The sequence below is a fragment of the Apteryx rowi genome, unplaced genomic scaffold (assembly GCF_003343035.1).
Source record: "Apteryx rowi isolate R43461 unplaced genomic scaffold, aptRow1 scaffold_14, whole genome shotgun sequence".
In the NCBI taxonomy this organism is placed as follows: Eukaryota; Metazoa; Chordata; class Aves; order Apterygiformes; family Apterygidae; genus Apteryx; species Apteryx rowi.
Window position 1 is genome coordinate 4,643,132 of NW_020447641.1, and position 22,688 is coordinate 4,665,819.

The 22,688-nt window shown below is 37.0% G+C and overlaps 1 protein-coding gene across 2 annotated transcripts in view; it reads right to left on the minus strand.

Moving 5' to 3' along the window:
- SH3GLB1 (SH3 domain containing GRB2 like, endophilin B1) overlaps window positions 1–22,556 on the minus strand; it is a 27,389-nt gene extending 4,833 nt beyond the window's left edge. Inside the window, exons 1-7 of one of the 2 annotated variants that reach the window (XM_026057546.1) lie at window positions 22,455–22,556; window positions 18,294–18,435; window positions 15,314–15,442; window positions 13,426–13,559; window positions 12,955–13,047; window positions 5,181–5,270; window positions 4,560–4,660 (exon numbers count right to left, since the gene is read on the minus strand). In XM_026057546.1, coding sequence (XP_025913331.1) covers window positions 4,560–4,660; window positions 5,181–5,270; window positions 12,955–13,047; window positions 13,426–13,559; window positions 15,314–15,442; window positions 18,294–18,330 — 584 coding nt within the window. In that variant the 5' untranslated portion in view covers window positions 18,331–18,435; window positions 22,455–22,556. Of the gene's footprint in view, window positions 1–4,559; window positions 4,661–5,180; window positions 5,271–10,620; window positions 10,708–12,954; window positions 13,048–13,425; window positions 13,560–15,313; window positions 15,443–18,293; window positions 18,436–22,454 lie in introns of those variants that run through there. The other variant, XM_026057548.1, reaches the window with a different exon arrangement.
- Between the last annotated feature and the right edge of the window lie 132 nt (window positions 22,557–22,688).

A 22,688-nucleotide genomic window follows, 5' to 3' on the forward strand; every position in this document is an offset into this window, starting at 1 on the left:
CGCCTGGATGCAATCCTGTGCAATGTGCTCTAGGTGACCCTGCTTGAGCAGGGGTGTTGGACTAGATGATCTCCAGAGGTCCCTTCCAACCTCAGCGATTCTGTGATTCTGCAAGTCCCTCCTTTCTAGGTCTGACTGCTGCTTGTTCTGTGCCAGCTCTAGCTGGCTCCGTGTTAGCCAGACCCTTCCATAAAGCCAGTTCAACTCATTTACCTGGCTGAAAACTAATCCAGTAAAAAAGTGTATAATCGTCTACTAAATTAGTGAGCTGAATCAGAAGAGTGTGATGAATGCCAGAGCAGATACAAGGGAAAGGACAGAACCATATGGCTGAAGAGTGGAAGGAGCAGAGAGAAGAGCAAGGAAGCAAGAGATTTCTTTTGGTGGATGTAGGGGGTAAGGATGAGCTGTGAGATTGGGTCACCGTCTCATGTAACTTTGACCTACATCCTGAGATGCAGTTCCATGGCAGCCCAAATTAATTTATTTAGCAGTTGATGCAGTCATGCTTTGTCCCTTGCTGCCTTACTTTCTACCAACACTCACCTGATTCTACCCTAAAAGCAGGTCAGTGAAGGGTTTGAAAAGTGGCAGAGTTGATGCAGAGAAAAAGGTGAGAGTTAGCACCTGGGAGCTGGACTGAGTCAGGATGATGTGGAACTGTAGCTTTATTTCTTTACATTCTTCTTCTGGCCAATCTACACATCAACTAGTCAGTTAATACTATTGTGATTCCCAGCTGTAACTTTCCTCACTAGTCCTTCTACACAGATGCTTTTTCATTAACATCCTGGATGTGGACATGACATGTTACTTTTTTCTTTTTTTTTTTAACCTATTCTTTTGACATAATGATGATCTATTCATTTCGTGTATGAGCCTATCAGAAAGCACTGTTTCATCTCATCTCTTCCCACCTACACTCCCCAGTTAAGTTCTTCTTGAAGATGCAGTTCTATAGCACCTTCAACCATTTAAATCAAGATCAATATATTCCCACACCCACATCTGCTCATACAGTCATAAGATGAGCTGCTTTAGGGAGCTGATACAGGTGAAAACTAAATCTATCAGTGACTAATTGTTGGCTTGTGTGGCCATGAACATAGGTGGAACTGAGGCAGCCCCAATCTAGATCAGCTGCAGCAGTACTGCACGCTAAGTTTACCGTTTCACACTATGTCTAATTTTACATAGCCACTAAACAGGATGGTCCTATTCCTCTACCCCTTTATTGCAGAAATGTTCCTTCTCTGTGATTCGAGTCAAATGTAGCCGTCGGTTGCTTCTGAGTGGATTCAACAATCTTCTCCAACAAAAATTATCAAGAAGATTCATAACTTTCTATCAGAATGGCTTGTTGAACAGATTCACCTTGCAGCCATGTAACTGTCACAGCTGCCTGAAGGGAAACAGCAGGAGTATAGTGTGAAGGATTAACTATCCCCTTTACAGTTAGACTGAATTATGTATAAAAATTTGGATATAGTTTCAGGAGACTGCTGTGAGTTTAATTAGCAGTTTACTATTGTCAAAAGGATGAAGTCCCACTTCCCCCTTTGGTTCACCTTGACCTTATTTGATCAAAAAGAGCTGGTTCAATTCACACAGAAGAGAAAGCAAACCCAGAAAAAAAAAGTTTCTTTTATTTGCCAGATTAATTTTTCAAACCAGCTCACCAAATCCCCTGAGCAAAACACCTCAGCAGAACAACAGGAGAAGAGCAAGACCTCTGCATTTTGGTAGAGAAACTCAGCCATGCCCTAGGATATATTTATTACTTTAACAGCTGGCATTCAAACAGAGGAAATTCGTTTTAAATGACAATCAGCTGTTTCTGAATACTGCTAAACTACTGTTTAACATACATGCTAAACCTGTTTGTTAACACAGCAATTACTTGAAGAGCATTTTGCTCAGTTCAAAGGGTCACTGGTTTGTACAACTAGTGAAAAAGCAACACAAAACTTTCTAGACACTCTTTCTTGTCATCAGTAAAGCCTCATATGCAAAGCCACATGTAGGCACATTACTGAAAATCTTCAGCTACACAACGACTGTCTTGGATTTTTTTAAACACTTGAGTAGGAAGAGTTTCACAGCTTGTGGAGTAGGGGACTAGTAATGGGCAAGACTGAAAACTAAATGTTGCCAAAGCTTAGGCTTGGCTGGCAGAGAAGCTGAGAAAATTCACAGCAAAAGCAGTTATCAGCAAGAAAAAAAGAAGCCAGAGAACCAGGATATTTGAAATAGATTTGTTTAGTTCATTCTGAGGAGGAAGAAAAGAGAAGAGATTGTTTTTAACATGGGATAGTCGATTCTTTAAGCAACCCCACAGAAAGGGGGAAGCAGTAGAGAGATAAGCAGCTGGTGCTGTCTTGAAGAGAAACATCCATAAAACCACATCTATTTATATAAAGAGAACTGAGCACAAGTTTCCACCACCTTGTGATACAGCTGAGTCTGCACTGTACATCAACAAAACCAATGCTCAGACTTGGAACTTGAACAGTCTCAGTGTGAACTGTGTTAGGGTTTAAACCCTACGTTCTGACTGAGGTAAAATATKTAACATGCATCTACTCCAAGAACCTGATTTCTGTTTAAAGCAACAAACTATCCCAGTTAGAGCTTGCATACCTTTGGGTCACTAGAGATCTCAAAATAAAAATAAATCCCCCACTCTTCCTGGCTTTCATATGAGAATACAGCACAATGTCATCCACAGATGTATGAAAAGARCATGCATAACGCAGCACTATACATCACTTTTTAACCAAGTGCTGGCAAATATAACCAGCATCTAGCTGAGCTGCCTAACCTATTTATTTGGTGGCTATATCTGCCTATGTATAACATGAGAAATGCTATGCAGCACATGCCTATAAACTGAGAAAATCTTCCAAAGCAAGGAGGCAACTTGAGAACCTGTCCCAGTGCTCTGCTTTAATAGTTCAGTGGGACTTCCTTGCTCAAGGAAGGAAGGAAAGACAGGCCCAAGATTTAACACCATTACTGTTTTAATCTATGTAGGCAGACAATTTTCATTCAGCTGTTTGAGACATTTGGGATTTTGAAAAGTTTCCATGCTTCCAGTCTTATAGCAGTCACAATAATTTTATCAAAAATACTAATCAGGAAATAGCCACATAAAGATGTATCTTTCTGTTTTCCTAAARGCAATATTTTCTTCAAATATACATTTTATACCTGGTAGCAATATACATACAACTTAAAGACAGCTGTTCTGGACATGCTATATATCCTAAAGCAAGAGGTTTTAAAGAGAAATACTATCTTCTTTAGGTTAAAGCTATTAAACTTTTGTTTGGTAAGTAAACTAGGATAAGAATACAGATTTTAAAAACACCCTCTTTTCAAAATAGTTGTGTATATATACTTCACTTAATTCTTGCTTTTACTCCAGGGAATGTTTGTTCTCGAGCTTTCAATTCCACTATTTGCATTTATGTTCTACCTAATTTTATAGCTGTATACTTCTTTCAGTAGAATGTAGCTTTAAAGATGTAGCTTATTTTTAAAGAAAACCTTTGAAGACTTTTTGGAAAAACTTTTTCCAAAGAGTCTTTTTGGAAAAGTCTTTAAACTATCCATTTAAACAAACCAAGGAAAGGAGATCAAACGCCATAGGAAGCAGCAAATCAGTACAAGGACAAGACTCAAGAACACAGTTTTGTTCTTACTTCCTCTTCATGAAAAAAATAAGTAGACACTTTAGAGAGACAGTTATTTAGAACAACTATTACAGTAAACTTCTAAGCACAAGCAATTCTTCAAAACATCTGCTCACCTGAATAACATGGTCTGGAATAACCTTTAGAAAGACTCTAATTGGTAAAGGAGAATTTGAAWAGGGAAACTGTACGAAAAGTAAGCATGTAAATCTCTTTACAGCATAACAAATAGCAAGGAAAGGATTATGAGCACAAATTAATGAGTTGGACAGTTTCTACTCCTACTTTAAAAACTGCTACAGCCCCTAAACTGTAAAACTAGAAAACTAGATAAGCTTGCCCATTCCATTGCTTCCATTCCACTGCATTACTGATTTCACACATTATGAAGTACATTATATATGCTAGCAATTCACATAGTAGAAAATGCAGTTGCATTTGCAAATTGGACAGGGTCAAATTAAGAAACAACGTGAATTTACAGGCAGAACAACAACTTTTCCCACATTGTATTGTGGTTTTCTAGCATGAAGTATTAGACAACTGAACAATTACAAGTAAAACTCTAAAAATCCATCTCTGTGCCATCAAATGAGGTTACCATGATCTCCTCATCCTCAATTATAAAATATGCAAAATCTCACTAAATCCACCCTCAAAAGGCATTAGTCCCATCTATAGGCTTAGGGAAGTAGATGTATTTGAGTAATTCCAGAGTAATTACACTAAAACATATCTATTTTATGTCACTCCAGCACTCCTGTACTGGGGTGTGTACTACTGCTATACACTGCTCTATGCTTAGAATGCTTAGAAATGCTTAGAAAAAATTCTTAACTAGAAAGGTTTTTGCAGTGTTACTACCTTCCAAGTTGTTTCTGGAGATCCAACATATACTGGTAACATTGTGCATAATAGGTCATCTGAGCTTCAACAAAATCATTTAGACAGCGAAGATGATGTGCCTATAATATAGCAAAGAATTCAAGTTTTTAGTCTTTAGAAGTGTTACACTGCATTAGAAAAACTGGTCTCCTAATTGGGTGGTAATGACAACATTGGCACACATGGATTTACGCCACACAGGCATAGTGCCTGCACGTACCAGGTAACTGGGATTAAATGTCACAGAATCAACACATCAAGCCCCTCAAATAAGTACTGCATAGGCCTCACACCATTATTTACCTGTATTATTTGCACAATGGAATATATATTTAACACATTTTTTGTGGTTTCAACTTTCAGTGGAAAGCTGAGTTTAAATGATAAAAATGAAAACTCCTGAGTTCTCAGAGTTAACAGAGGGACTAAAGTTAAACTTAGAGGTTAGTAAACTATAATTCAAAAATAAACATAGTTGCTTGATGCTCTAAGGCATTAAAGCGAAAGCTAGTAGCCCAAAGTTCCCAAGTAGCTTACTGTACTTATTGCTGTAGTGCCCTGATTTTGACTGGGTTCCCCCCCCCCATTTTGGGTACTCACATGTGTACTGCTGATTCCTTCCAGCAGAAGTCTGGTAATCTCTGCTTGACGGTCAAATTCACTCTGAGTAATTCGTACTTCCTGTTCAGACTAAAAGTAAGCGAGCACTTAGATGTTTGTACAATGTACTCTGTTATACCCTCCTACYGCAACAGTCCCGCTGTATTCAGTGCTATTCATACAAATGCATTTAATCACGTGCTTAGGTGTTTAAATCCTGGGCTTTTTCTTTGCAGATCTGAACTACTATAYGAAGAGAATAGTTGCATTTGGTTCAGAGCTGTTGAGGCCCTGTCTACACAACAGACAGCTGTATCAGCAGACCTCTACCACRTAGATGCAATGTATCCCAAAGGAAGGCATTTTTCTGCCAGCAGTATTACCCCACCTCTCTGCATAACAAACCAAGCGTTCATTGGCGTAACACAGCGTCTGCACCAGAGTTTCTGCCAGCATAGCTGTGGCAGCCAAGGACAACGTAATTTTTTTTCCATACTTCAAGTTAAAAGGGCTCTGCTCACAGAACTTAGTGTAAACCTGGCATTATTTTTGTCAGGCAACTGCACAGCAATCAGCCATGCATAAAACTTTGACAGTGAGTTTCAACAGAATATTTTAGTGATTAATATCTCATACTGGCTGCCAAGCTACTACAACTATTTCTGGAGCTTGGAATTAAGGAGTCCTTAAAAATAAATATATCCAAACCATAGCAAATGTTCTAATTCCAGTTAGAAGCACAACTTCTATAAAAATGATTGGATTTAAATTTGATATTTAAATAATTCCATATCAAAGTTCATCCCTTGTTACCTATAGTTATCAACAATTTTTAAATAAATCTAATAATGTTATTAGCAGTTTTAACAACTTCAACTGGCAAAATTCTGAATTACTTTGAATGGTATTTTGAGAAAAATGTAACTACTTAAAATGCACAAATACATAAAAAAATATGTGGTGTAGTGTCTAAGATTTACTGTTCCAAGACAGAATGTCCTCAACTCTGGAATCCAGATTACTTTGCCTCAATGCTTGAATACATTTAGTACCCTGTTTCTAAAAAAGAACCCAAAGGCAAAACTCTGCATTAAGCTTGAGATGCAGCAGTTACTGTTCTTAACACAATGGAGTACAGAAATATATTTTCAGGAAACTTAATGACACAACATTAATTTCAAAAGGATTTTATGTGGTCGCAAACATTTTGCTCTTGCATGGCATTAATACTAATCAATATGAAAAGTTGCATGGAACACAGAAGGACCTTAATCTCAGAAATAAGCACAGAAGAATGATGCAGTTACCCAAGAAATGCTTTTCATCTGAAGTCACTGCAGCTGTGAAGGCTTACACATTAATTAAAATAAAGACAGTGAGGAAGCAGCTATAGAGTCCTGTATGTTTCTTATTTAAAACTGAGATAGCAGTGTATATATCAAGTTACAGACTAATTAAGTTTTCCAAGTTTGTTGAGGCAAGAATAGTTGCTTGGAATTTTGCTATTAAATCTTTGAATTAATATCAGCGAAATCCATCTGGCCGACCCTTAGAGAAATGTAATAACAGGCAGAGGAATAAAAGGAAGTCTGATAGCCAAGAGGGGAAGAAAAGCATTCCTTTCKCTATTACCAACTTCTTCAATTCCTTTACAAGGAAAGCAAATTAATAGGTAAACCATTTAACTATTTATCTGGAAATAGATAGTCTAGTCTCTTGCTTCTCTGAAGTCAGCAGTTGCTAAAGGGTRTTTTTCTTCCTGCCAGGTAAGTAAAAACATGAGAATAGGAAAATATAAGAGGGGGAAATCTGCATCAGAATAATTCTATTTGTTTCAACAATATGTTAGCAAAACAACTACTTTCTAAAAAAAAAAAAAAAAAAGGAAAAATGACTAATGTGGTAACATGTATTAATTAAGGTAGTTCACAGAGTGACTTTAAGTAGAACCATGCTTTACAAGATCCAGATGCATTGGCTTTGTAGAGATTTCCATAAATTTAAGTATGGGATAGGATGCTTAATCTATTTTGCTCATCCCTATCTTCCACTACTGCTAGGTCAACAGCAGCAGTACAGCATGTTTATTCTACACATTGTGGTAAAGGCTGAAAACAGCTGACTTTTTCAGTCTAGGAAGCTTATGATCAGATCACCTCTGTCTCTGAACAGAACAAAGAGCTTCAAAACACAAGCCTAAACTTTCCCGCAGCTGTCAGCTGCAGTCATATGTTGTTTTTCAAACAACAATTAGAAACCCTCACTGGGTATCTCCCATGAAGATCCCTCAAAACGTTGCTTGCTCCCTAAGTTTAGAATAAGAATTTGGGTTCTGAATATGAATATTCAGAAGTTCAGAATCTCCCCAAATTCAGACTATGAATATATATATGATCCCTGGAAATACTGTGCAAGCCTGTAGCTARGAAACACATGATCATAAGAGCACAGGAAAACACAATCACCTTCCTAATCTTGTTTTATTACAGAGACTATTACTAAAACAGCAATAATGGATGTAATCACACTACCCAGTATAGTTAGCCTTCCTTGTCTCCTCTATAGTCAAAGAAGGATGAGAGAACCTCTTGATGCTCAAGAGTAGCCTAACTTCAATGGGCTGAACATGCACTAAAAGCCTTTGCTCTTTCCATTGACTACACTGGACACTGGGAAAGACTCATAATAAAACTCAGGTGTCCAAAGGGCATAACATGAGTACCTACCCTGTGTGTTTCATAGCACAGTATTTCATATACTCCAATTCCACATTTCAGGAGGGAAGATAAACTAAATAAAGTTTATCGCTAGCAGCAGGTAGATCTTTTGTCCTATCTCAAAAAGACTGTAATTGATGTAAAGATTACTGGACAGGCTGAAATCCATAATGACAGATCACAACATCTCTTCATATTTGAATTTTAACAGGCCTATTAATCTCTTCCTCCAACTTTTAAACACAGAAAGACAGATTGCCTTTAGAAACCTGGATTGGTTACTGTTCCTTTGGTGGAAGGTGTGTATTGTAGTTTGTCTTGAATAGTTTCTTTTTTCATATGTTTAATAAAAAAGGAACCTAGAATTACATACTACATGGTGAGATTTAAAGCTTTTAGTCTCCTTTATGCCATGGTTAAGCACTCCATGTTATTTTTCTTTCTCTTCAAGACACAATCTCTTAGTTTTCACTGCCCTTAAAGTTACTTATCATCTCTGAATAGCCAATAGTTTTGTTCTTAAGAGCCATTAAACTTCAAGTTTAGTTTTCTTTCCAGCAGTACTGCTCTCCTGTCAACTTTTCCCCAAAACAGTACCAAGTACTCCACCAAATGGGATTGCTGCTTCCAAACTGTTTCTTTACTTAAATAATACAATAATTCTTAAACCTTGGGATCGAAGTTGACCTAATCCTCTTTTTACAGTTCTTTCTCATGACTCCTCCTTCCCCCTAAACTTGCACATTAACACATAAATTCCATTCTCTAGCCCACCTAAAACTGTTTGCACCACACAAATTTGGAATATAAGAAGCCTTAGTTTCATTTCTCTTAAAAAACCCCAAATTTCACCCAAAGCTCTGTATCCCAGCTTCTAACAGCAACTCCCCTCAGCTGCCTATCTTGTTCCTCTTTAAAAACCATGCTCCAAATCCCCAGTCCTCCAGCTATCCTTACTTTCTGTTACTAGCCTTAATTTCTATTTCCCTTTCTCCCCAGAAATCCCCTAAGAAATTTACTCTTAACTGGTAGTTCAGCTTCGCACAGCCTGTTCCCCATACTGCTTTGTCCCAACCAATAAGCCTGAGAAGAGTCCTGCTCGTGGCACAGGAGAAGCTATCGCCTAACACTCCATTAGCTCCACTGAGCTTGTTCCCCTTCCAAGGCACGGTACCCCAAGAGARAGAAGGCTGCAGCCCCTGCCCAGAGGCTAATACTACACCTATAAACCCAGGTACAGTTTTGAGACTAGTCTACCTCCTAACTTCAGATTTTTAAAAATAAGCATTGTATTCTTTGGTGGAACTGCAGGAGTAGAAGGAAAAAAAAACAACCCTATAAATAGAATTTTCTTGGAGCTGCTGGCATGAGCTCCRGCATTTTAAGACCTGCTCTGCTGTCTGGGTAGTAGCTTCAGATCAGTGTTTTTCAGAACAGGTTAGAGTACAAGACCTCAAACCTTCTGAAAATTTTCATATAAGCTCACTATTAGGAGTTTATTTTTTTAATAGGCCACCATACCAGTAATTTTTGGAAGATAAGCTCTGTAGTTCTTTCTCTATTACATCTTGTCACATGAAAATCATATGGTACTAAGGGAGAGTTAGCCAGAAACAGCTTACTATAAAACAAGCCCTGGGCTTTGTATTGCCTCTGGAATTTGAAAGTCCCTGGAGAGAACCAGCATATTCTGAAGTAACGCATCAGATGTAACAGCCAACATTAGACTGAAATCAACAGCATGCAATATCCTTTATTGCATTACACCAGCACGAGTTATGGTTTCAGAACACTGCAGTTTCTAAACTGTTTACTTACTTTTGTCACTTCCTCAGCCCATATCTAGTCAGCATTAAAAGTGAAGCAGGGGGGAAATAAAAAACATACACACTTAGAAGAGAGTTATGGTGCTTTAATATAAGATGCAACCATACTTTAGCTTTTAAATACTTCCCTATCTTTCTTTAGGACTTCAAAGAAATTTGAGGATTGCTATGAATGAGTCAGTTGCCCAAAGCCCTTCATGTACAATGAAACTAAAGCCAGTATGCATAGTACTACATCTGTGAARCAAAGTAGATATTGAAGAGTGTATGACTTGTCGAACTTAGATTCTTATAAAATATGATATTTAAAACAAGCTATTACAACAAACATAACTACTTAGAAAATGATATGAACCAGACAGACTAAATTACATTATGAATGAATTTCACTAAGTTATCTTAATGTATTAGAATACTGGAAAACTATGAAAAGATATTCTCATTTCAACACCATGTTAAATAAAGACTGAAACATACAAATGAGTGATTTCTCTTGCTAATTCCACTCAGAGTTTCCTCTTTTACAAGAATCTTCACTGAACTAAATAATTTATTATTAATGCTGTGGAGGTATCTCAAACAGTGTTAAAGTAGTAGCGATAGTAGAGCTAAACCAAAAAACTGCAAGGAATTGAATCTAGAAGTTAATTAGTCTAGCTTGCTGTCGCAGTTCCTTCTTGCGATGCAGTTCTTTAACTTTCATATTTCAACAGTTGGAAGCTGCGGATGACACAATCAGGACTTTGGTAGGAAGAAATGTGCATGAAGGTTGCAGTAGCAAGTTGTAACAAACAAGCTCATTTGCTCTTGGAAAACATCTTAAACAGGACCACATAAGCTGGATAGCAAGAGGAAACACTTAGTAAGGAAATGAATGAACACAGGAGGCCAACAAACCTTTAGCCATTTTACATGCAGCAAGTTGAGCATGTAAGAGACATTTACCATAATGTTATTCTCTTCAGGTTGAGAGGTGTTTAGTTGCTTAAGTGCATAGATAAAGACAAAACCAAGTTATACTGTGAATACAGCAGGTGAATAGGTTATTGACACAAAACAATGCAAGTTTAAGCTGAGCAAAACTACAAACTGAATACAGAAATCTAAATAGTTTCATTTATTTTAAATACTGATCTAAGCTACTTCATTCATACAATAAGCATGGGAGGATGTCTTCTCCTCAAATCTTAAGTACTTTYACAACATAAAATCACATGTAGATACTAATTTATCACTCTATTCCAGCATGTCAAAGAAAGCATTGAAGCTTGGAAGAATGTGCATCATGACTCAAGACATTTTGCTAAACTATCAGTTCAGCAAGTTTTGTCAGACATCTTCATTTATAAATAAGTGATCCAGCAGAAGGTGAGCCACTTGTATCACACCTGTTTCCATGTAAGTTCTCACTTCTTGCAGAGTGTAGAGAGGTCCTTTTTCCTGTGTCTCAGGGAATTCTAAAATCCGCTGCATTTCTAAATCTCAAACACCCACACTGCTATTAAAATGCAACTAAAGCATTTTGAAGTGATGTAAGAGATCTGAGGTTTCATGTTTTATCAGCACTGAATTATTATTGAATTATTTTGAATTATTTCTGAATAAAGCTATGAAGTATTTGCTCCATGAATATTTAAGGCTGGTCATGTAATAGCAGCAGCAATTGGGAGCAATGTGTCAGAGCATCCAGCACTGGATGATTAAGATTTTACATTGGTGATGGAACTAATAAACCAAAGTGTAGAGCCTTCCTTTTAATGATAAGCTTAGTGGAAACAATTTCCTTATGGTCTTTCTACTGCTTTAGGAAGCAAGATATATACCTGCCACCACACCACTAGGAAGCTAATAACCAAAACACTTCCTTTTCCTTTGAACACTTAATTTTGAACAAATTTAAATAAAGGCACAGCCCACTGTCCTTTGCCTCTCTCTCCAGTGTTTCCACTGGAGAGATACCCTGGCTAACACCCTGCTCCACTCACCATTGTCGGTTTCACAAATTAAGCAACAGAGTTTGACACAGAGCAAAGTAATTTGCTCCATAAAAATTAACATAATAAAGAGGAAAATTCATGCAGGGACTTAATAAATACATACATTTTAAATACACAGAAGCAGTGTGCATGACATGTAGGATGGAGAGACAGAAGCAGAATCATCAAGTAGTAGAGATGTTGGCTTTTTAGAAGGGTTCACTGTACCAAAGATGGGCGCTGCTTCATCTATGAAGCTCAGCCTCGCAGATGAAGCATCTTAGGTCTTTCAAGACAGTGRTCTATTCAGAAAAGCCAGCAAAATCTGACAGTCCTGCTTCTGCCTCTCCATCCTCCACACCATGCATATTGTCCCTTTGTACTTAAATTGTCCGTATTTCTCAAGTCTGTGTGGATCATCTCTTACATTAACTTTTCTGGGGGGAGGAAAAAAAGCTGCCTATCCATCATTTCACTAACTGCTGAAGTTTTAGGAAAGCAGTCTACAGATAGCTATGAAAATACTACAAGCATACACCCTGCTGACATTACACACATGTGATTATCCCTCCATTTAGAGGTATTTTAAAGAGTTTCAAAAGCAACAGCTTTTTAGTTACTAACATTTCAATCCCTTGAACAAGCATTTCTTGAGAGAACATGACTGGTTAAGAGATGTGAGTTTGAGAGTCCTGCCCTATCTGGTGATATGAAATAGTAAGCAACATAGAAAGAATAAACTACGAATATTTTTGATATAGAGAAGTTAAGTCCAGATGGGTTCATCAGTTGGAAGTTACTGTACATTTGTGTCAACATTTGTAGAGAGGCAAATGCCAAAATTTGGATATTTTTACAGGATAAAGTGTTTCATTAAAGATTTCCTCAATGCTTCTGAATGATTTGTACTTATATATTAAAATAAACCCCGTGGTATATTGTAGCTAGTCATGCTTGGCACTAGAGGCTTATCTAGTATAGAACAAGGGGAGAATAAATATTTACTTGGGTCAAGCAAGTTAAGCTTGATGTAATATTTAAAAATAAAACATCACCTTGATCAGCAATCCACTTTCTCTTCTTCGTGTTCCACTGAGGCATTTCCTATAAAATGTCTCATTTAGAAAAACAGCAAGGCCAAGAAGCTAGCTGGAAACCTAAGCAACCAGTCAAGTTTATAAATATATAAAATAAACTTGAAAGTTATAGACAAGTTAAAAAAACAACAACAACGACATCAAAAAACTCTACTTACTGCAGCTCGAGCTTCTGCAACTTTTGCTTTCTTCAATCTGGTTTTTGCTGCATCCAAATCTAGCCGTTTATTTTGTAATAGTTTACGTTCTTTCTGTAAGTGAGTTAGGTTAGTTCAGGAGACAAGACATATTCAAAAGCAAAATCCTGTCTACTTGCCAATTTTTTTTTTTAATAAAATATCACATACAAAAAGTTTTCTTAAGTTTAACTAAGAGGCAGAATTAGATCCTAATTATTCTCATGCTTTTTATACTCAAGATAAGTATTTTTAAGAGCACAATAGYTACAAAAAATAAGTTTCCAAAATGATCCATTTTGGCTGGTCAAAGGAAGAGAGTATAAACTGACAGCACAAATTCTATCTGATTTTCTACATTATTTTAAAGAAAACAATACACAACTATCTATTACTTGATTTTAAAAACTTATAATTATTGTGAAGTGACAAAGAAAGTACAGTTCAACTTACAGTAATAGTTTTATAGTCTCCTTCAATAAAGTTTCTTAGGGGAGTGAGAAAGTTTATAGCAGAAGTTTGAATTAATTCTCTGTCTGCTGTCCCAATTCGCTTTTGCGTCTCTCCACATTTAATGAGTGCATTTCCTGTAAAGGAAAAAATATGCAAGCTTCTCAGTGATCCAGGCAGGTGGTTAAAAAAAAAAAAGTTTCTACAGGCACAAGAACCTAGGTCAGCAGCTTGAAAGATAATCCAAAGCAACAGTAGTAGTTAAAAGAAGTCTTAATCAGCTATTAAAAAAATTTTTTTTGAATTAGCCTTTTTATTAATAAAAAAACAAACTCAGGTCAAGGCCAGATTTCAACAAGAATAGATATAACGTTGTAGTAGTGGCAGCTGTTATGGCAACTCTACTGTGAACACCTATTTTAATCCCAGACATCAAACCCATTTATATTAATCCAGCAACCTCCTCCCCTTCTACCACATTTTTGATTGAGTAATTAGTCATGAGTACTTGGTAGCAAGGAAAAAGCCCACCTAGCTATTGGAAGATAATGCTTTTTCCCCATCCACTCCAAATTCTAAATATGTTCTGTCTTTGAAGAAAGACATTTGTACATTAACTGAACAATAGGTTGAAATTTGGTTCTGAATTAGGTATTGAAACTGAAATTAGGACATCAAGAATACAGTTCTCACTACTGCATTTCAATAAACTGAAAAGTCTGAGTTACAAAAGCCACTCACTAAGTTTTCAGAACATTAAAACATTTTGTGACACCACATGAAAGGTAACAGTGTAACTTCATGCTAATGGTTCATGCAACTTGACCTGAATTATAAGAATTAGAGCAAATGCAAGCTAAAGGACTGTCTGCCTGTAAGTACAATTCTATTCCATTAAAACAAACAAACAGAAAAAAACTCATGAGGCTGATGATCAGAAAAAGGACCACAGATAATTTCACAATTTTTTATGCCATTAAAGGAACAAAGTCTGCCGTTGTTGACTATGTATCCATAAATCTTCTACAAAACATTTACTTGTTTTTTAAGTGTACTTTCCTTCCTTAGGAAGGGAACTTCGTTATTTCCAGATATAAGGAATTCATTCTTTCAAGAACAAGAACTTCCCTCCTACTATAACTCTGAAGCAAGCAACTGAAGTGAGCTAACTATCAGGGTTTATGATTGCAGACTGCAGGACAACTATGCATTCCAGTTGTTTAAGCTAAATTAACAGTTAAATCTATTATCAGCAATTTTAAGAGCTGTAGAGAACACCACATTATAATTATAATTTATAACTATATATAACATAATTAAAAGCCAGTGGAAAAACATATACAACATCACCCCCAATCTTCCTATCATAGGTATAGAATATTGGTGGAGAAGGGAGAAAAAGGAGATGATATTCTACACTCTCTGACATTGACAGCAAAACATAATATATTAAGAAAACCAGGAATACTGTCAAGTTAGAGAAATATCTTACTAAAGAAATTAATTTCAGATAACATTTCTACTCCTCATCACATATAGCATGCATAAATACTGTCAAATGTGCTACAACAGAATGAAAATATGTTCCATTCTAATGAGGAAACTAAATTCTGGAATTATTTGTTCAGGTGAGAATGTAACCAATCCACAAACACAGTTATTGTTCCAACAGCAATTCCTATCTTCCATAATCTTTAGATGAAACCTCATCACTGATCTCTTAATGTTCAAAGCTATAAAACAAGTCATCTCAAACTGTTACAAAAAACATTGTATTTTCTAGAGGAAGGCAAGAAATATCACTTTACATTGTTAAGAAAAAACTAGATCTGTGCATTTTTCCCCCTCCCATTTCTGCAACACATAAACCATATTCTTTGCTTCCACTTACCATAGGCTGTCCCTGGGCCAAATTCATTCCCTGCATCAATCATATACTGGCCCAGTAACTCTGGATTATTCAGACGACTTGGTGCTTTGCGGTCCAGCTTCTCATAGACAAATTCTTCTATCCTAGCATCTTAAAAAAAAAAAAAAAATTTGAATTACTGTTATTCAAAGCCCAATTTCCAAATACAAAAGGAAAAGAAAAAGAAAGAAAAGAATTTTCAAAAAAATCTAGATATTTAAGCTCAAGTAACTTAACAACATTAAGTGGAAAAAATTACTCTTGGGGACYGACTGTATTCCATGTTTGTCATATTATGTTCAAATACTTCATAGAGCCATCTGTGAAAATGAAAAATTACACTTTTCATCACTCCATCAGCACATTTATAAAGTTTTTCAGTATTTTGTCCAGAAGTCTTCACTCCAAGAGCATAACAGAGCACTTCTGCTTAACAAAACACAAAAAAATCCTTTCCCCTCCTCTCCTTGGAAAAAACTAATGAAGATTTGAAGATTATCACTAGGATTAGCAATACAGGAATTAAGGTAAACAACTATTTTATGTTCTGTTTTAAGATATTCTGAAAATCTAGCAGCCACAGAAATTACATCCTCTCTTCCCCACTCCCCCCACCTCCTYGAGAAGGTCTGAAACAAATCACTAAAGATATTCAAAAAATGTTTCATTTGATACTCCTGTCTTTCCTCAGGTTGGAAACCAGAATTACAGACAAAGTTGTCTTGACTATGTAATCATTAAYGTCCACTTACAATATTCAGCCACAATATGCTCTTTAGGCAAAAAAGCCTCTACAGACATAGCTTAAACTCCTCAGATACAAAACCTGACTTCCCTGACCAATTGTTTTGACTCCATAGTTAGTTCACTTYATTCATGCAGTCAGGAACTAAATACAGCATGCAGTAACACAGACAACCCACAGTTGTTCTCCAATGAACAAACCTCCTGCTTGGATGAAACCAAAACAAATACTGTTAGACAGACAACTTTCATTGGTACTGGATTAAATAACTACTCCCTTGTCAATGTCACAAAAGTTAGCCTGACACAGAAAAACATGGTTGTCAGTTCATRTCCTGGCACCAAGCATGAACCAAGATGGATCCAACTTCATCTTTTTTCTTTACTCTGGCCATAATTTTATTATGGATGGATTAAATGACAGAAGATCTGAAAAGTCACTTAAAATTACTRGACTATTGCATGGGTCTAACCTAAAGATACTATTAAAATTTTGACTGGAAGCCTCTTCTCTCTCACCCAGACAGGTTGTTCCAYTAACTACAACCAAAAGAAGCTCTCAGGAACAGGTGACAGTCCACCCAAGTAGGCTGCCAAGCAGCTGAAGTTACATTCACAGAGGAAGATCCCCACCTCACACTGAGTATTTTTAGACATCAGGAAATTGACTGGTCAGCATAACTGAGATACTACCATACATCATCCTTTTACTGAAACTTCCTCATGCAGTCCTGCTAGCCTCTAGTTACTGATACAAGATTCTAAGTTTCTGAAAAAGTGAATACCGAATACAAATATTTAATAGGGATTCTGAATTAAATGAACGAGACGACTGCTCCCTCTAGCCTATATAAAGGTAGAAATTCTTCAAGTCCTRTTGCAGACTTCCCACAGAATTAGGTGGGTTTCTTTGTTTTTCTTAAACGCTGCTTTTAGACAACTAAAGGATGCAACAGATTTCCAGAATAATACTTCAAAGATCAGCATTATAAAGAATTTATCTAGATGGTATTAGAGATATGATATCAGTATATGATTTTCCTGTACCAATAAACCCTAACTCAGTATGTCATCACAATGAGAATATTTCTGTTTTCAGTGCAGAGGTATTGTAATTTTATCTATTCGAGTGAACCTGAAGGAGGTTTAGATTTTTTGGTAACAGTAGTTTGCCTAGTGGCTACAGACCAGATCCTTATTTGAAACCTAGATTTGAGCACTAGGAAAATCCCTATAGCTGTCATCTCGCCTAGTATAACTGCCACAGATGGCACCATTGACTGAAGGATAGGAGTCTGAAACCAATTTTCTCAATATTACTACTCATAGCAGCAATTTTGAAAACAAACAACAAAATTAACACACCAGAAAACTACATTTCTTCTACTCATGTTATTGTTATAGTAAGAGGTTTGCCAGCGATGAAAGCACATTTGAGACTTCATTTCATTGTCTGTGTATGGTGTATAAAAAGCTGCAATGCTTGCAAATGATAAAGACAGAAAGCAGAGAAAGTAATTCTTTAGTAAAAGAACTGTTAAAGTCAATTGTTTCAGTACATCTTACCTCCTTCAAACTGAATTGCATTGCACAGAAAGTTGAAAGTCAGTCATGATGACAGTCCTTGAACCATTTCATGTACTCATGAAAGAATTCTAGAGTTTGTACAGCCACCTAAGATTTTTTAAGTATACAGAAAGCTGGTTCGAAGAACTCCCCTCAAATTCCATTAGTCAGAAATTGCAGCTTTCCCCTCACAGAAAGCCTTTTTTGCCTTCGAAGTGTTCCATTATTATAGTTACATCCAAGCTAGTTTATAATTATAATTTTTCTAATTAACTTGGTTATGAGAAGAGAATGCTCTAGCATAGAACAGAAAAAAAGTAATGGAAGCAACTGGAGCTAGAGTGGGAAATTCAGTTAAACGGGAAACTAAAAATCAGTCAACTAGAGATTAACCAGTGTATGAAACAATGCTATAGTTTGGAGGTTTCTCCCTAAAGTTTTCCCCATTTGAAGGGTTAAGGAAGAACCAGAAGAATGCACCTGGCACAGTGTCTCAGATTCTGAGTGGCTCTTCAAAACGTGCCCTTCCCTAACACCAGTCCRAGAGTTTTAGAACTGCTGTATTTAGTCATAACTTATAAAATACCTATGTCAGTAAACAGTTACACAGGCAAAAATTCAGAAGTTGCAAACAAAAACCTGAAGCACTTACTTGGATTTGGCTGCAATAATACTTCTGTCTGCTTCATTATTTTTTCTGTCCACAATTTAGTGCATTCTGCTTTGCTGAGAAGGTTCTCCAGGTGAGCATCCAGTTCAGTCTTCTCTGCTTGACCAAGCTTTTCTTCCGTAAACTATGGTTAGAAAGACAGGTTGAAAATACTAAGTTAGTTCATAGAAATAGATTCACAGTACAACATTAGGACAGTAACTCTTCACTCATATTAGTTGCAAATCATGCTTTCAAAGATATAAACATTATACAGTCTTCATTAAAGATTTGAGGATAAATTTGAAAGTTGATAAGCTCAACAACATACCCTTGCTTTCAGAAAATGGGGGTGGAGATGGCATTAATCAGACTGAGATAAGGAGGGCCATTTATAACACTATGAAGAAATCCTCTGCTCTATTTGGTGCTAAGAATTCTCATTTGAAGCACTTTGTCTGATTTTGCATAGTGCTCCYCAAAACATGAAACAAAAGGAGAGAGTGCAGGGGTAACTAAGGCAATTAAAAGATTAGAAAATACACAAGGAAAGATGGAAGTAATTGAAGCCGATTCTTCTCCACAGTGAAAGCAGAAGACACAACAGATTCTCTTTGCAGACACCTTTAACGTATTTAAAGAATGTTGTCCTGTCCACAACAAACAGGACAAAAAGCAGTGGCATTAAACTACAATACAAAGACTTAAATTAGAATTAGACATTAGATAAGGCTTTTAAAGACAAGGATTAAGTACTGAATTAGACTGCCCTGGGATATTGTGGAATATACATCTTTTGGGGGGTTGGGGAGGAGGCTTTTTTTTTTTTTTTTTTTTCCCCAAATAGGTTAAACAAATCTTTCAGGAGTTGTTCAGATATAATTGATCCTTTACAAAAGGGTTACATGACCTCTAATGTTCTCTTCTAAATTATGATTTCAGTGACAGTGAAATACAACGTAAACTCCATTTAGCTAAATAAAAACCAGTAGACTATTCATTTCACTTGGTATTTAATCCATGCCAGCTCTTAATAACACACAACCAGTTTGTACTTCAATCCCAGGTCTCTGTGAGAGGGGGTAGAGACACAGAAGTTTCATGTCAGGGAACCAAACAAAACCAGAACTAATACAGTGTTTTGCCCCACTCTCTTGAAAACAGTAGCTTCCTCATGATTACAATTTCAGCATTTGACAGTCTATTCAAAGTCAGACATTTTCAGTTAGAAGAACCTGGCTTACAAGTAAATGCCTAACAAGCTTACCAATTAAGAACATAATAGGACTGGAAGCATTCTGACTGTCAGACTTTATTCCTAACAAGTTATTAGGTGGAATATTTAAACTGTCTGCAAGAAACAAGAGTACAACAAAAATAGAACTATACTAGCCAAGCTTGTTTTAATTTCCATTACACGTAGACTAAAAATAACTTTAACACTGTGCACTTCTAAAGTGTGGATAAATATTGCGCCTTTGGGGGTTCTACATACGTGCAAGCTGCCTCTGTGAGAAAGTTCAGTTGCAGCACAGGGAGAAAGGGTATTTATAGATCTACTATTATTCATGTTTAAAGAGCTCTTTTAAAAGGTCTCCAGCACTGTAAATTGTTCACGAAAACTTTTTACAGATTTATTAAAATACAATATAAATGGTTTTAAAGTTATTTTTTGATTGACTAATTCCAGGCAATTGTATTTGTTTCTGAAATAGGCTTTTCTATTAACATTTCTGTAAATCTACTCAGCAGTGTGAAAATTGCTTAACCAACAATACTGTAGATTTCAAATATGCTCTTAAAGAAAGAGTTAATTTTAGTAATGCTGAGCAGCATAGTAAACAGTGGTTTGACAGAAGTAAGGTTTTCAGCATGAACGCAATGCAGTAATGCTGCCACTCTGATTTCCCATGTTGGTTATCCAGTTCAAACTTAAGTTTGAATTGGTCTGTTTTATATTCTTTTTCAGATTTTACTCAGTCCATTCTTAAGAGGGGGTGGGGAAGGCACATCAAGATTTTTTCCTCTGATAAGTAAAAAAGCTCCAGAGAAGGCAGATACTATTGATTTTCTACTTTGAACAGAACCCTTTAAAAAAAAAAAATTATGAAAGCTCAATACACTGATACAAACATATTTAATATTAGCACTACTGTAACAAACCATACCAGTAAGCCATCTAATGCAGCCCTCTATCATTGTTAAATTCAAAATACACACCCAAATTGCCTTAATGCAACCAGGTTGTGCAGAAGAAAATTGCCCTGTTTTGTATAAACTGAGTTATCATAGACCAAACATTTCAAGTCTACATTGCAAAGTTGATCAGAGGGAGAAATTACATTAACGTAAGCCTCTAAGTTCAAGCAGTGGTCATTAACAATAAGAGTGTCTCTGCTGCTAAGGAGGAAGAGCCCAGCTCATCATTCCCGGCTGCCGCATGGGCAGCTTGTCTACTACAGCAGCTKGCAAGAGGAAGGACCCTCATTCCTACTACTACACTCTGTGGCAACATTTATTTTACCTCAGATACCACTACCTATATGCACTTATCACGTTGCACAAATTGCAACTACTGCAAGCTTCATGGAGAACAACTGCTTTGAAGCAGGTTCTACCCATCAGGTGGAAGGGCAGTCTTTGGATGAAGATGGCCAGTAGGCTCCATTTTACTAAGTTTTACTTTTAAGGGTTCTTCCCCACACAAGGTAAGAACCAAAAATACTTCTCTCTGCAGCTTTCTGTAGAATACTAACTAGAATATAGCGGTCTGAACACAGTACAATCTCATCCACAGGAGAAACAGGTTTCTTGGAACATAAATACCAAGTGCTTGTGGGTAAAACAACCCCAATCCGCCTGTAACAGAAAAAAATGGGTAAGCCTGGGAAACACTAACAAAATGTTCACCAGCAGCAAGCTGAAATGGAAATTAAGTGGCTTTCTTACAAATGATATTACACTGCACTGAATTGTTTCACAACATTTGTTGCTGTTTTTAATATCACAGAGCAACTACCATCAGGTCATACTAAATCATCCAGTGATGCCTGAACATAAGAGTTTAACTCAATTCACAAAGCTGTACTTTTCACTTGAGGACACAAAATCCACAGCCAGATGATACAAAAAAAAAAAAAAATCCACAAAAAGATTGTCGCTCAATACCATCTGCACACTTTACATAGATAATAACTTAAGGAAAAATGGCATGGAGCAGCAGTAGTATACAGAACTCTAGCAACTTAGATGATAGGAACATGTTAAAGACTTGCCTCTCCCCTGCCCCAGTTAAACTTCCCATTTTAGGGGAAAGCGGCAGCTGGCAGARGAAAATTACTACTTCCACATTTCCACTGAATTTTAGTCTACACTAAGCAGACCACTGATGTAGCTATTCAGACACAAATCAACAATACTGATAGAGCACACTGGAGTAAACAACAGTTCATATCAGCTTTAAGCCATGACAGACTGCAGAAAGCCTATATTAGGTTTAATGCAATAATCATTTACAAGTAAAAAGTCAAGATAAAAGAAATCACAAGGTCCCATCACAGGGTCTTACAATAAAGGGTGAACTGTATCCCTTTTTCCTTGTTCAACAAGAAAAGCAAAATGGGTGGAGGTTGGAAAGGAAGAGATGGCCTGGGAAACACGTAGCGCTGGAAGGCGGTGGGGGGGAGTGTGTGGAAAGAAGTCCATCACAAAGAAAATCCAAAAAACTGCTTTAAGTTCATTTAAATTTGAACAAAAATGCTTTCAGATGAGTTTGTATCCTCAGAGCTCTACTGCTGTTGGTTTTGCTAGAATATCAACATTTAGGGCAATACATCAGACTGGTTTCAGACCAGATAGTAACTTTAATCATGTTCCAGGCCTGACTGCAACCCATAAAGAATTCATGAGAAACCACAGTGGATGACTATACTTGCTTGGATGTCCACCTCCCTACAGGAAATCTGTTCAGGTTTGATTACATAATGCAAGCGGATTACAGCTTACAATGCCCTTAGCGCAAAGAAAGGGAAAAACTGACTCAGAAACAATGAGCTATCAAACAAGATTAAAACCAATACTGAAACCCAAAGAAACAAACAAACAAAAAAAGCCCAAGTGGACAGACAGGCTCATGTGTCACCTAAAAGCTCGAATTTTACTGACCAGAGAGCAAAGTGTTTTCAGCGGCTGTTAAAAATGTATCTGCCTGATCTCGGAGGAGACACCTTTTTGTTCTTTTCCCACACGGGGATACATGAAGCACAACCGTGTACCCGCGCAGCTGCCGCCTGCCCCGCTCCGCCCCCTCTCCGGGCCAGACCGGCCACGACCCCGGGCGGCCTCGGTCCGCTCCCCGCGGGAGGCCGCGGGGGCCGGACGGGCCCTGGGAGCGGCCCT